Below are 14,947 nucleotides of genomic sequence, written 5' to 3' on the forward strand. Positions count from 1 at the left end.
CTAGGCGCGCTTACGGAAAATTATTTAATTCCGCTGCCACTGCCGGCTCCATCGCTGCTGCGGCCGGCGTCGCTGCCTGGCTTGGATCGACGCCGATCGGCCCCAACTTCTTCTGCCAACTTCGATGGCTTGGCTTTCAGTGTTGGCTTAGCTTGGTGTTGCGTGTGTAGTGGGGGCGGCAACATGTTGCGTCTGCTATCTGGGTGGCTGGCTGCCGGGATGACTAGCAACATGTTGCTTCTTGGGGCCCTTCTTATTTAAGGAGGTAGGTTGGGGGTAAAAGGTGTTCTTAGGGGGGGGTTTTTAAGGTTATGAATTTTATAAGATTTTAAGCTTTGTATAATAATTGTATTACTTTTATTTTAAGAAAAGAAGTTTTATAATTTTAGTTGTATTTTCTTTTCTATCTTCTAGATTAGATGTTAGAATATATCTATTCTAAATCGTATCTAATGGAAAAATACCATCTATATCAGTGCTATCTTTAAGCACGCAATTACATACATTTGTCCCGAAAAAGGGACAAATTTAATATAAACTCAATATTTAAACTCTAAAAATCCTTGTAAAAAACTTACAAACTTAAAATTTCCCCATTTTTAAACCTTAATTTTCAATTCCCTTTCTCGCAAAATAAAAAGAAAGCTTCAACCTCAACTCGAACCCCTTTTGAAACCACCTCCACCCCTGACATTTTTAACTGTTCTTTTAAATTGAAAACTCAATTTCCGAGTTGCGTGACACGCACGAAATGGATTTAATTAAACCCTTCGCTTTTTGGAGTGTGGGAGTGACAGTAATTGCAGCCCTGGGCCACCTGGGCGGACAACTGTACTTAATTCCAATGAAATGCCAAAAAAAAAAAACAGACCTCTAGACCTTTACCACAAAAAAATAAGGCAAATATATAAAAACTAAAAAAAATAACCAGTAACGGAAAACATCGAATCCCCGAATTAAAGCCAATTTTTAGAGCCAGTCGGGCATGTAAAGAGCTCCATACTATATATACCATATATCAGGGCGTACTTTGTACCGATTCCGGTAGGGCTAATGGATCGGAACTTAAGAATATTACAATATAAGCTAAGCACCATGATGTGACATTAAAATAATGGTAAGGGATTAAATAATTTCCGGATTAGAAAATGTTAGATATCTAACACTATATTTTAATTTATAAAATTCTATATTATATACAAGTTTTCAAGGTCTTTAAAACCCCCTAAAATATTTCTTATAAAAACACCTGTTAATAACACTCACCTGGATCCAAGTTCCAAGTTTTCCAAGAACCTTTAGGGTGTTATGTATTATTTTGTTAAAAAATTAATACCAAGAGAACCTTTTCTGTTATTTTTTTCTTCGAAAGAAACCAGATATTGGGGCACATCTGGGTTTTCTGAAAGGGGTTCCAGGTTCTCTTCCAGAAACAATTGTCAAGTGCACGAAAAAAAAGAAACTAAATATAGACTTTGCTTGGACCAAGTCCAGGTACCTCCAGAAATCCGCAGTGCCCCCCTCTCAAAGGGAGGGGAATTATGCGAACCAGAACCATTCCGATTCTCAGTTACTGGCAAAAAAAAATTGTCCAAAAAGTATCGCTGGCTGAATATCAGTTGCGCATAATTGCCAAAGTCATTATGGCCAAAATCGTAACAATAAAAAATGGTCAACAAAACAAAAAATTTTAAATGGAAAGAAAGAAACAAAAACTAAACGCTCAAGAATTAAGAATTATGAAATTGTTTATTGGCATTAAAGAACACAAGAGCCAGCAAACTAGCGATGACTATCTTAAAAACCAAAGGGGCAAATAACCAACTTACAAAAAAAATAGCCAAAGTAATTATTATTATAATTAACAACCAAAAGGCTTTAGTTCTAAAAATACAAAGAAATTGCAAATAAAATTTTTCAATTACTCGATTCATGAGCCATATAGCGATTTTTTAAAACAGGTATTATTCCATAGAAACAGCAATATAAATGTGTTATTAAATACATACTAATATTTTTAGAAAAATATAGAGTCTAATAATAAGTTATTCGTAAATGTTTTTAAGTCTTGTAATACTTTAAAACAATATTTAAGGTCAACATTTATATATGTTTTACATTTAATATATTTTAATTTAATGAAGTTTACCTGTACTTTGACCTGACATCATTTTGGGTGTCATTTATTTTAAGGTTCATTCACTGTTGATTTCCATTAAAAATATATATATATAAAACATTTTTAAAATATCATTATTTATTGGGTAAACGCACTCAAATAGAAAAAGGTTAAACGTGGTTTAGTGTCTCATGACTTTGTTTTAAAAGTTACAAAAAGCAAATGAGATTATTTTAAATTTAAATTTGACTTTTGGGCATGTTTTAAAGTACATATTACAGAAATATATATACTTAACTCAAATCTAAGCTACTTCATTCAAAATTCAATTAACATTTTAATGTAAGCTATCCCAAAGTTTAAATTTAAGACTGAAACTCATTAATAGGATTTATTAGGGATATGTTAAAGGTATATTTTTATAAGATAGTTATAATTCTATTAATTAAACAGTATAATAAAAAATCATTTGAATTCATTTCTTTTATTCAGAAACCTTTTTATTTTTAATAAACAATATTTTTTACATTCCAATTTTACAATATTTGGCTTAATTATATTTTGTGACAATGTTCCTTGGAAGCCTTTTATAAAAATCAAAAAAACGATTTTAGAAAATTCCTAAAAATAACCAAAGTACGAAAAAATAGAAGAAAAACTAATTATGTTTTCTTAGGAATCAAAAACCATAAACTTTTGTTAAAACTAAAAAAAACTAAAGCAAAATGTGATTTTAAAACAAACACTAAAAAGCATAAAGTGGTTGGATAGAATATTCATTTCAAGAAAACCAAAAACATAAACAGAAAACTTTATAACAAAAAATGTTGAAAGATAAACCATTTTTTTTTGTTTCAAACTTTATAAAAAAAAACTTTACAAAATATATAAGAAATTTAAAATTTATTGATAACAAAAACCAATATTAATAAAACTCCAAAGTCTTCCATAATGTATATCCCTTTTTTGTGAAAAAGCTATTATCAGCCCTTGGGGAAACCTTATATCCAATTCAAAATAAAATTGATTTTGAAAAAATTCAATGTTTATAATTTTTACGATTGCCCTTTGACCCCCACAAAGTCACGCCTTAAAGCCAATCAAGCGCCGCTTTTCAGCTTTCTGTTGGCCGTCGAAATACAACAAAAAAAGCCACCGTTTAAGCCGGGTCGAGAGTCAAGCGACAAAAAATTAAAAATAAATAATTGCCAAAGACTAAAGCTAGCAAGTTTGTTTATTATAGATAGAAAATATCAAATAAAGAAATGAAGGTTCGGGTCGAGACGAAAACTGAATGTCCTTTTTAAAGGATACAAAAAATTAATTAAGTTTGAACTTTATAGCTTTTGATTTTTAAGAGTTATAAACTAAAAAGTTAGCGGAAAGGCGGACAAAGTTAGGAAAAGGGGTACAATGATTATTTTTGTCTAGAAAACTAAACCTTTAAAAAGATATAGGCATAAACTAAAAGATCATTTAAGTTGTAACCTTTCAAATAATATTAAAGAAATCCAAAAACCTCAAGTGTAGGGTATCAAGAAGAGCAAAAATAAAAAAAAGAAGGGAAAAGGCAGCTGCTAATCACATTTTTTCCAGTTGTCAATAGAACTCGTACTCATGAATCTTGCAAATACGAGAAATAGGGGAAGGGGCTATGTAGTTGAATGAATGCCACTTAAGTGCCATTATAAAACAACGATTTGCAATATACAAGTCATGATTACAGTTATCTCTCCATAGGAAACCGGTTTAGTTACAAAAAAACAAAAAATATGTATGAACCTTACTGCTCTAGAAGGTGACGATACTCTGCCAGGAGTTGCTCTTCCAGAACCAATGGCAAATCCAAATAGTCCTGATCATTCTGGTTGATGTCCGAGTTGAAACGCTGATAGGCCTGCATGGCATCTATCTCTTCTTGAGCTTGACGTAGAACTGAGTTCATAATTGGCGACAATAGTGGCGACATTGAACTCAAGCTAGAGCTGGAGGTAGAGGGCTCATTCTCTTGGATTGATAGATTTCGGATTCGATCCATGGTTTCCTTGAGCTCCTCTTCAGTTTGGAAGGAGCGTAGCAAAAATTCAATGGCTCTCTCCACATCATTGTGGGTGCTTTCGAGGGCTGCCCGTACGGCGGTCTCTTCAAAGCCCAAATGGAGGAGATGCTTCAGCTGATCGTCATCCGCAGAGACACTGGTTCTGGGCAAGGCAGACACCAGATCATCGAACTGGGTCTGCAGGAGTTCCACCTGGAGGGGGCAGGAGTTTATTAATATTATTTTTGGACCATAATCCTCTACTTACCGCTTGTGGCACATCGTTGTTGCTTCTTTGTAGCGCCAGTTTGGCCAATCGACGATCGAAACCCATTTCGGTCAGCGTGCAAATACTCCTAGGATTCACCCAATCGCAGTCCTTGTTCTTGGATCTATTGTACTTCCTTTGCATGGATCTCTCCGCCTTGGACTGTTTCCGGGCATTCTTCAACTGCTGCCGACGCTCCTGGATGAACTGAATAGCCTGGCCGACATCACGGGAACCGGAACAGGACCGGAGAGCCAGCCGGGACTCGCTTAGCTCGAAGCCCATCTCCATCAGCGTGGTTAGGTCGTGCTCGTTGACTTTCAGTTCCCCCAACAAGGCGGAAGCCTGTTCGAAGCGTTCAAATGCCTCGTCGCGACGATTCTGGTGGAAGAGGACCACACCCTGGAGCAAGTGCAGCCGCATGATGAGAGCCCTTTCGGGACAGGCTTTGCCCTTGAGGGAATACAGTCTCTTGAAGCCTTCGCCATAGCTCCGTTTGAAGCTCTTCTCACAGATTCCCAAGCGACGATCGGCATCCGGCAACTGGGTCACGTTCTTGAGGCACAAATAGCACCACACAATGTCCAGGTTGAGAAGGGCATAGTTGTCAACGGACTCAAGGAACTGTGAGTTGCAAGTGGCAAACCGCTCATCCGCCTCCAGGAGCAGCAACAGGGCCTCCTCGTAGTCCTCGCGTTGCATGGCAGCTCGTGCCTTTTCACAGAAGCCCAGACCCATGAGCAGGGCACGATTCTCGGCGGGTGGGAGGAAGACGGGACTGCCATTCTGGTCTTCCATCTAGAGGGGATTTTTAGTACAATAGATACAGCTTAGAAACTACCGGATATGAATATCCTACCAACAACCCACCTCCATCATTTGATTATCCGACGAAACCACCGTCTCCACATCCTTCTTGATTCGATTGATCCTCTCGTAAAGTGCTCCATTCCGGTTATCGGCCTGGCCGACAATCACAATCAACTGCTGGTTGTTCTTCAGCTGCTGGGCGGACAGGGTGACATTGGAGGCCACCATCTTGCCACCGGCAATGCATTTCACATGATTGGCATCCGGCAGCTTCAACTTGTCAGCTATGGCGGCCTGAAGATCAGAGCCCAGAGAGTTGAGGTCACATTTGATGTCCAGCATGGTGGTGGTGCCGCCACGATTGTCAATTCGACGCACCTTAAAGGTGGCCATTCCAGTGACGGAGAACTCCTGGCGGGCAGCCAGCTTTCGGAGGGCATTGTCCTGCAGCTCGGTGAGGACGCACTTGCAGTGATCGGAGGCAATGCCAAAGTAGTCAGAGTACTTAGCGGCTAGGTTCTGGTTTTTGGAAAGATATTAGAAAATTAGTTGGTTTTTAATGGGAAGCTTAAATGTTTATGAATGGTGGGATTTATAAATTAAATATTTAAAAGATATGCTAAAAATAAGAAGAGAATTTCGATTTAGATTAGTTTTTAAGATTGAAAAACTATCTTTGAAAATTATATCGAACTTTTATCTTTAAAAGTTAAATATATTATGTATTTCAATTAAGTTAAGCGATCATTTGAAGATAATTAAAAACAAATTTAAATGCTTATATTATTTTCTTAAAAATCTATACTATATTGTAAATTTTTTCTTTACTTTTAAAACAAAATTTTTTGGGCAAAGAACCTTTACAACTTTTTCAAACTAGTTTTATAAAAACGTTCTTACTTTTAAGATTATACGTTCTTACGTTCTTACTTTAAAGACTTATAGATTATTTTATGAATTTTCTATATTTTAATTACAAGATATATTTAAGGTTTTATATGTACAAATTTTTTATGAAAGACTTGTAAGAAAACTTATTTGGAAGCCTTAATGTTTTTGTGGTTTTTTAGATTCAAGGTATTGGTTTATAGTTTTACTAAACTCTGCTATATTATAGTCTTAAATATTGACTATACAAAAAAAAATATATTCTTGAGTGGTATTATAATTATATAAATATTTAGTGGTATTTTCTTGAGTGGTATTATAATGATATAAAGATGTAAAGTCTATATTTTTAAAATATCCACAAGCATAATTAAGAATTAAATACTGAAAAGGCTGAAAAACTACTAAGAATCATTTAAATTTTTGGTTTTTTTTTAAATACTTTTACTGTTAAAACATTTAAAAATAATAATACACAATACATATTTTATAAGACATTTTAAGAAACAAAATCTCTTAAAATGCAAGTCACTACAATGACTTTAAAAATAGATTTCTAGTTTCTTCACTAGTTTCTTCCAGACAATATTTAATCACTTGTAGTTACTAAAAGCCCTTAACCCACCTCCATGGCCGCCTCGATGCTGCCCAAATCCTCGGAATAGTACGGTTCCTCCCACAACTTGATGCCCTCGGAGCGCAAACGAGCCCTCACTTGAATGAAAATATTGTCGATTTGCGACATTACGGCAGCTCCTTCTTGTTCCAAAAAATATTACGACTGTTGCTGATCCCAAAGAACTGCAAAGAACCAAGGAAATGTTACACGTCACAAAGGAAAACTCAATGATTTACAGGCAGCAGTAGTACGTACGTGTGGAAAATGCGTTGTTATTGTTCTTCTTCTTCTACGCCTCAACACATGTTTTTTTTTCGTGAAAACCAAAACAAAGACGCTGCTTGTCTTTCCCTCGGTCTCTTACAGTGTTCGGTGGGTTGTGTCCTCTAGACAGTGTATCGAATATATCTTTGGAATATATTTGTGCTCATTTATGCAATCGGATGACTTTAAATTTTTCTAATTTCCTGACGAAATTCTACAGTTGCTGTTGTTGTTTACAAACAAATATAATTTTATGGCAGCGACTACTTGGTTGTGATACACATGCATGGCTGACAGATAGCTGAGTGCTACAAGGGCGCTAGAGATGGAACTATTGCGGATAAAATGGAAATAATATATATTATTTTTGATTAATATTAAATTTCACTTAAAAAATGGCGTATATTTAAGATTTTTTTGTTTATATTAATTTAATAATATATGGGCTTATATTTAAGGTTATTTGAAAATTAATATATATTTTTTTAGTCTATAAAAAATCATATTTTTGAGCGGGAAAATGGATGCATTTTATCCGGGGAACATAAACATATTTAAAACTCTTTAAAATAAAAAATGGATATATATTTGAATTAATTTAACATTAAGGAGTATTTTTATATGTAAATTTGGTTGATAATCTTTTATTTTTTTAAGGGCTTTTTTAAGGTTTGTTTTGGATATTTCAAGTCAATATACGATTTGAAATTACTAATAAGTAAAGACTAATATTTAAGATGTTTGTTTACTTAAAAAAATTTATTTTTTTCTAAAAATTTCTCTAATTCAATAATACTTTTACAGACTTAAAACTATTATACTTTCAAGATAAAAATGGAAAAACCTCACTTGGGAATATCATAAATTTGGGTTCTATTCTTTCATTTTTTAAAACAATTTTAATGAAAAAATACATGTTTATTTTAACTTATTTATAAACTCTTATATATCTTATCTTATAGGACCATATATTATAATAATTATAAGATCTCATTGTTTTCAAAACACTTCTTTTAAAACACCGACAACTGACGTTCCATAAAGTATTATGGTTTCTAGACCTACCCCTAGATCCTCCATACTAACCCTTGTATTTTTTATGTTTTTCTAGTTGTTTTTGAGTTTATTTTCGAGAGTTTCGAGAACCCGACGACGACCCACCCCCTGTGGCAGGTCTAACCCCCAACCCCGCTCCAGGGTCACCATCGACTCACCTGTCAAGCTCTGGAAACTGGAATTACAACTTACCTTTTGTTGTTTATTTTTGGTTTGGTGGTGGTGAGTGTGCCCGGCACCTGGACATCGCTCATTCATTCATTCGCTTCCAAAGGACACACGCGGCAGGATCCCAGCCTCGCCCCTGTGATCCTTAAAAAAAAAGAAAAATTTAAAAAAATATTTAAATGAAAATATAAAACTATAAAAAAAAGTATAAATAGAAAAGATGAAAACACGTCCGTTGGGGGCCACAACGAGCACAGCATCCTTTCGGGCCAAGCAGAAGGATGCGGGCAGGATGACGGGCGTCGGCGGTGGGATACTCTGCGAACGGGAGCGGAAGCACGAGGCGGCCATGCGGGAGCGGGAGGAGCAACTGAAGCGGGAAAAGGCGGCCACAGCGGCGGCAGCAGCGGCGGCTCAGCGGGTGCGGCAACATCGCAAGATCGCCGGAATGCTGGAGAGGGATCAGGCGCCGAAGAACCGGATCACTCATCCCAGAGAGAAGTACGATCCGGGGGGATTTCGATCGGGCAAGATTGGAGCTTATACCGGATACCAGGCTGGAAGATATCATGGGGGAGCCGGCCATGGAGCATGCTTTCAAACCCCAGGAGTCCAAGGACTATATCACGCAGCCGCTCATGCCAGAGTAGTTCAGGGAGATGCAGGCTATGGAAGATTTGGAGTTAGAGGAGGATATCTAGGAAAAGGAGGCCCAGGTGGTAGAGCATTTCATGGAGCTCATGGATCGGTAGTGAAGCCAGTAATTCCTCCGCCAGAGCCCCCAAAAGAGAAGCCGAAAGAGGACCCGAAGGAGAAGCCGAAGGAGAAATCGAAGGAGGAACCGAAGAAGGAATCGAAGAAGGAACCAGAGAAGGAATCGAAGGAGGAACCGAAGAAAGAACCTCCTAAAGAGCCAGTGGAGCAAAAGGAAGACCCTATCCCACCCATAGAACCTACTCCAACCAACCAGCCCGTGGAGAAGGCCCCGAATTCCGATCCCAAGCCCCAAAATCCCGATCCCAAGCCCCAAAATCCCGATCCCAAGCCCCCTAATCCAGATCCCAAGCCCCTAAATACCGATCCAAAAGCCACCGACTGCGAGTACCGAGCCGAACGCCTCAGGACCCAACTGGAGGATCTATCGCAACTCTCCGAGCAGGACTTCGAGCTGGGATTCCGCAAGTGGCTCGACCAGGAGGGCATCGCCCGCGAAATGCACTCCCACCTCCGCGTGGAGCTCATCAACTGCTTCAACAACACCGCCCTCGGGCAGCTCCTCAACAAGGCAGCCGGCCTCCAGATGGCTCAATCCCATGCCCTGTTCCTCTCTCCCCTGGCCCTGTCCTTGCACACGCTGGTGGCCGAGTTCCTGCACTCCCACAACTGCCACTTTACCCTCTCTGTGTTCTGCAGCGAGATGCCGCATCGCCAAGCTCTGCCGAACTTTGAGAGTCGACCGGAGTTCACGTTCAAGACAGCAGAGCTCGAGGCGGTGATGACGGCGGTGATGGGCGGCGAGGACATGCCAGCGGACCTGGAACTGAATCGACTGGTGGAGGCGCATTATAGCGAGAATCTGGCGGGACAAACGCAGAGCCTGCTCATGGCTCTGATGAGGTCCCTGGTGGAGGTGCGAAGGGAGGCCACTAAGGAGAAGCCACAGCCACAGCCGGAGTCAGAGAAGCCTGTACCAGAGGAGACAGTGCCATCCATTATCCTCGTAACATCCTCCTGCCAGACAGAACCCTCAACCATCCTGGAGAGGCATCCCGAGGTGGACACCAGTCGCCTCTTCCAGGCCGAGGAAACCGATCTTTTTGTGGGCGCCGATGGGAGGAGCGTCTTTTTAGGACCTCGGGTCTCCCAAGCCCTGCACGCCGTAGAGCACCAGTTGGGCCAGTTGATGTGCCAGCTCCGCCACCTATCCAAGTCCTGCGTGCCGCCCGTCGAGGTGATCTCGCACAGTTCCTTCGAGCAGCTACTGCAACGTGAGCTCCGGGAACGTGAGCGTCTCACCCGCGCCGGCGAGTCCTTTAATCCCGCCGAGCTGGTCATCAAGCTGCCGCCACCACCACCCGAAAAGAAGGCAACAAAAAAGCACGAGGATGTGGTGTACTCCGATCTGGGGCCCATCATTCTGCCCGTCGAGAATGTCACGGTTCCGCGAATGCCTGTCCTTCATCCGGAGCAGCTCTCCAGTATGGCCGTAGTCCGGCAATCACTGGATCAGCTCCATAAGAAGGCCAGCCAGCCGCAGAGCAGGATGTACGTGTCCGTGGAACGGATGGAGGCCCTTGCGGGCGAGTTCTGTGGCTGCATGCAGTTGCTGGGCAATATCCTGAACCTGTCCATGGAGCAGGAGCATGCGGTTGGTCGGAACAAGGGCTTCGCCATTGGCTACGAGGAGGGGTTCACTCACGGACACTTCATGGGCCTCCAGGAGGGGCAGCAGAAGGAGCAGCACGAGAGGGCCCAAAAAAAGAAGAAACTGGAACGGGAGAAGGAAAAGGAGAAGGCGAAGGAGAAAGAAAAGGATAAGAATAAGGATAAGGGACATGACAAAGAAAAGGTCAGAGAGAAGCTGCGGGAGAAGAAGGACCCTGTCCGGGAGCGGAGAGACTTCTCCCAGCAAAAGGACACACCCGGCAGGAGTGTAGCCACTCAAACCTCCAAGAGGAGAACCCACTTAAAGACCGCAATCATTCAAACGGAGGGGAAGACCTGTCAGGATGCCGGCAACCAAGCCAGCTCCCGGGAGGTGTATAAGGATCCTCTCCAGAAATCCAACCACGATCAGAAATCCTACGAGCAGTGGATCGACGAAATGCTGAACAGCACCAGTGGCCAGATATTCCTCGAGAGGGTGGAGCTGTCCTTGAACAAGGCCCTCGAGCTGCAAAAGAATAGGCTGGACGAGCTCTACCAGGTGAAGTTGCGCCATCAGGCCGAGATGATGAGGCTCAGCAGGCGCCAGAGCTCCTGGCGGGTAAGTAGTCCTTTCTGAGAAGTCTTAAAATTTATGATTATCCTTTGATTATCCTTTCAGACTCTCTGCAAGCGCGTGGAACAAGACTCGCACTCCTCGACCGAGGCCAAGGACCTCGTCCAGAAGATCTTCCGCCTGCTGGAGCACTACGAGTCGCATCACCAGATCCTCTCCGAGAAGATCCAACAGACCGAGCAGGCCGCCGAACAGGCCACTCGCATCGTGCCCCTGTGGAACGACCAGAACCACGTGAGCTTTGGCAACTGGAACTCGATAATCTCCTCCAGCTTAGTGTCCTCCAGTGGCGTCTCCACACCCCACGCTCGTCCTTCCAACCGCAGTCTCGCTCCGAAAGGAGCTGCCATAGAAGCTGCTGTGACGCCGCATGTCCGACATCCTTACGGCGATACTGTCTATCCTGCTGTGACCTATCCTTGCCAGGTTGTGGCGGTGCCTTCTGCGGGTCATGACAGCTATATGCCAATAGAGTCTCGGTATTCCGCCAATCCTGCTATTATGCAAGGTCCTGCAGGACTAAGTCTACCGGCCTTGGAAGGTGTGCCAGCTATTAAAGGTCCTTTAGGTAGTACAGGAAGTCCTGATGAGAGTCCACCAAGGGTAGAAGGTGGCGTAGGTGTGCCAGCTATTGGAGGTCCTACAGGTAGTACAGGAAGTCCCGATGAGAGTCCACCTAGAGTAGGAGGTCTTGAAATCGCAGAAACAGCTCGCACTTCACAAGATCCTGGTAAGTCTAGTCATTTTTTGTAAAAGGTCTTGTCTTATCCTTCAATGTCTTGCAGTCCCAGTCATTCCTGTGATGGCTCCTCCTACAAATAGCAACCAAAGAGATCCTGATCCTGGCCGCCCTGCCATGCAGAATGCGGCCACCAACACCATGCCGCCGCCCCCCACCACCACCACTCGATCTTCTCAAGCTCCAAGCTTCGAGGAGGCTCTCCAAAGTGCCAAGTAAGTTATCCACACCCTTCGATAGATCCTCCCTCTCATTCCTATTTTAATCTCCGCCAGAAATCGGATGCTGCAGCTGGAACAGGAGAGCGATCTCCTTGAGAAGAGCTTCCTCAGTTACTTGGAGAAAACCAAGCCCAAGCCCCAAACGCCGCCAAAGTCTAGTCCCCAGAAACCGCGCCGGGATACCGAGGAGAAGGAAGCGCGACGCAAGCTCCGGTCCAGTTGCCAGAGGGAGCGCGAGCAGATTAATCGATCCTTGGACCATTACCGGGACTGGCAGCGGAAAGTGCGCCGGGAGGATGCCATCAGTGTGGCGCAGCTGGAGGATCTGCAAAAGGATCGCATCCTGCCCAAAATGGTGGACTCGAAGCGCTCCTCGCCGTTGTGGCTGTCGGAACCGGAAGATGGCCAGCAGGATAAGTATCCATTCACTAATGCCATTGCCGAGGCGAGGGAGAAGCTGCTGGGCGAGATCCGACACGACAAGCGAGAGGATCCAGGGATTCTCAGAATGGAGCAGCCAGAGCTGCAGGATCAGCTTCTGGATAAGCAAGAGGATTGGCTGGCACCACTACCTCCAGTCGAGATTCCAGTATTGCCACGATTACCGGAGTCTTTCAAGAGTCCAGCACTGCCCTTCAAGCCGTCGGAACAGCGGGAACCGCTCCTCTCGCTCACTGACCTGGACCATTCCAGAAGCAGTCGCAGCAGCGGGGAGCTGAGCCTGCTCTTCCGACGCGCCAAGGAGGCCCTTGGCCTGACCTCTGAACCCAATCCCCTCCTGGACTCGAGCAGCGATAGTTCCAGTTTCGATTTGGCAGATGGAACTGCTCCATTGGCCTCGGCTGCTCCATTTCAGAGGGGCTCTCCCAGCCAGAAGCTGCAACGTTCCATGGCCAAGATGCAGTTGCTCTTTGGTGGCTCGGGAATCGACAAGGATCCGATTTCTGTGCCACTACCGAGTAAAGTGCGTCCTGTCAGTGCTCCCACAGCTGGTTCGGGATTGAGAGAGAGTCTCCGTCTGGGTCCATCTGCTGTTCCACGTCCCCAAACGGCTCCGGTTTCAGCTCCTCCGATTGTGACATCTCTTCCTGGTTTGGATTCTCTTTCTGGTGTGGGTGCTCTTCCTGGTGTGTCAACTCTAGCTGGTATTCCTCATCTTCCGGCAATTTCTTCTCTGTCCGTCACTCCTAACCTTCCAGGGAAAGCCCCACCCCCAGTTACACGTCCTCCGGCCCTCCACCTGGACATCTCCACCTCCAGTTCCACGCCCAGCAGTCTCTCCAGCAAATCCCCAGCCCTTGCGTTCCAGGATCTGGTGGCCGATGCCGTAATGGGCCCCGACACCACGCCGGAGGTGTCCTTCAGCCAGGAGTTCTGGAAGCGCGTCAATCTGTGAAAAAAAAATCGTAATCTTAAAAAACAAACAATATACATATGTTTTAAATTTTAAATAAAATAGTTCGAATTAAGCTTTTTTTTTTTAAAGATTGGATAATTTTTTTTATTTGCGTATAAAGATTTGGTCACATTGGTAGGGTAAGGACACATTGGTGTCATAGCTCTATCATAGGTATTTTTAGGGAAACATTGTGGCCAGTTATAAGAAAGAGGATTTGTTGTTGAAATTTATACCCTCGCAAAGGGTATTACAACTTTGGTCAAAAGTGTGCAACGCAGTAAAGGAGACATCTCCGATCCTAAAAAGTATATTTATTCTTGATCATGTCCATCTGTCTATTTCTACGCAAACTAGTCTCTCAGTTTTAAAGCTATCGACTTGAAACTTTGCACGCAGTATAAAAAATGGAACGACCGACTATATCCTATAGCTGCCATATAACTGATTGATTGGAGATGCTATAACTTCGGTGTTTTTAGAGTTAGAGAGTTCAGATTTGTTTAGATATTTCCAGTAAAATTAGAAATTTTATTCAAATTTTATAAAAAATATAAGAGTACAGTTTATCTAGCTGACGTCTTTATAATTTAAAAAATTAAAGAAATTGCATTTTTATGCATATTTATAGTCTTTAATATTCCTTAAAGTTTCATTTTCCAAAACCATTTTAAAAGGCTTTTTGTTTTCTTCAATATTTCCTTCGAATGTACATAGAAATGAGTTTATTTTTGTAGCTACATACCAGATCCCGCAATGAAAACAAGAATTTATAATTTATTTCGAGTTAGTTATTTTAGAAATGTCGAGTTGGAGATGAAACAAAAGGAATAACCAATCTAGAATACACACTTCATGCCAGGATCGAACCACCAGCCATAGCCTTCTTCCTCCGCCAAATTACGATCAGGAACTCCATCCTCATCTCGATCGAACGTAGAAAAGAGTTTAGCAAAGACCGAAAAAATGAAATACTCAGTTCAAACTTTTGTGTTTTCAATAAAAAACAACAAACTTTGCCCCAACTCAAGTAACATAATTATGCTTGGGGATAGCCGAGGAGCAGGGACTGTACATTTCAGAGATTTTCATTATAAAAATCAAATATAATAATTATTTATGATTTTTATTTCAAAAATTTATTTTAAAAATTATTCTTGATTCGAATCCAACTAAAAAAACTGTATTTGTTTTGGAAATATTCGATATTCATTATCATCATATTGATCAAAAATATAAAAGGAATGTTGATTCCTTTTATGAAGTTTTCCCGAAAATCCACCATTTCCAATTTATGGAAAAAACCAACTCTTTCATTAACTGTTCAGCTTGACGCATAACAGGATAACACAACATCTTG

General features: G+C 41.9%; 2 protein-coding genes across 2 annotated transcripts; one reads left to right on the forward strand and one right to left on the reverse strand.

Annotated features, from left to right (window-relative positions):
• Positions 1-2,593: 2,593 nt before the first annotated feature.
• On the reverse strand, positions 2,594-7,266 carry LOC108133609 (NEDD8 ultimate buster 1). The gene is made up of 5 exons (XM_017253607.3): positions 6,998-7,266; positions 6,749-6,924; positions 5,296-5,754; positions 4,426-5,223; positions 2,594-4,370 (listed from the first exon to the last, which is right to left on the reverse strand). The coding sequence occupies exons 2-5, from the start codon at positions 6,866-6,868 to the stop codon at positions 3,903-3,905; spliced, it is 1,845 nt and encodes a 614-aa protein (XP_017109096.2). The 5' UTR covers positions 6,869-6,924; positions 6,998-7,266; the 3' UTR covers positions 2,594-3,902.
• A 926-nt stretch (positions 7,267-8,192) lies between these two features.
• unc (uncoordinated) lies at positions 8,193-13,660 on the forward strand. Its single transcript, XM_017253606.3, has 4 exons — positions 8,193-11,216; positions 11,277-11,961; positions 12,017-12,185; positions 12,246-13,660. Exons 1-4 carry the CDS (start codon positions 8,451-8,453, stop codon positions 13,585-13,587), a joined length of 4,962 nt encoding a protein of 1,653 aa, XP_017109095.2. The 5' UTR covers positions 8,193-8,450; the 3' UTR covers positions 13,588-13,660.
• Positions 13,661-14,947: the final 1,287 nt, after the last annotated feature.

Source organism: Drosophila bipectinata, chromosome XR (genome assembly GCF_030179905.1).
Source record: "Drosophila bipectinata strain 14024-0381.07 chromosome XR, DbipHiC1v2, whole genome shotgun sequence".
Classification (NCBI taxonomy): Eukaryota; Metazoa; Arthropoda; class Insecta; order Diptera; family Drosophilidae; genus Drosophila; species Drosophila bipectinata.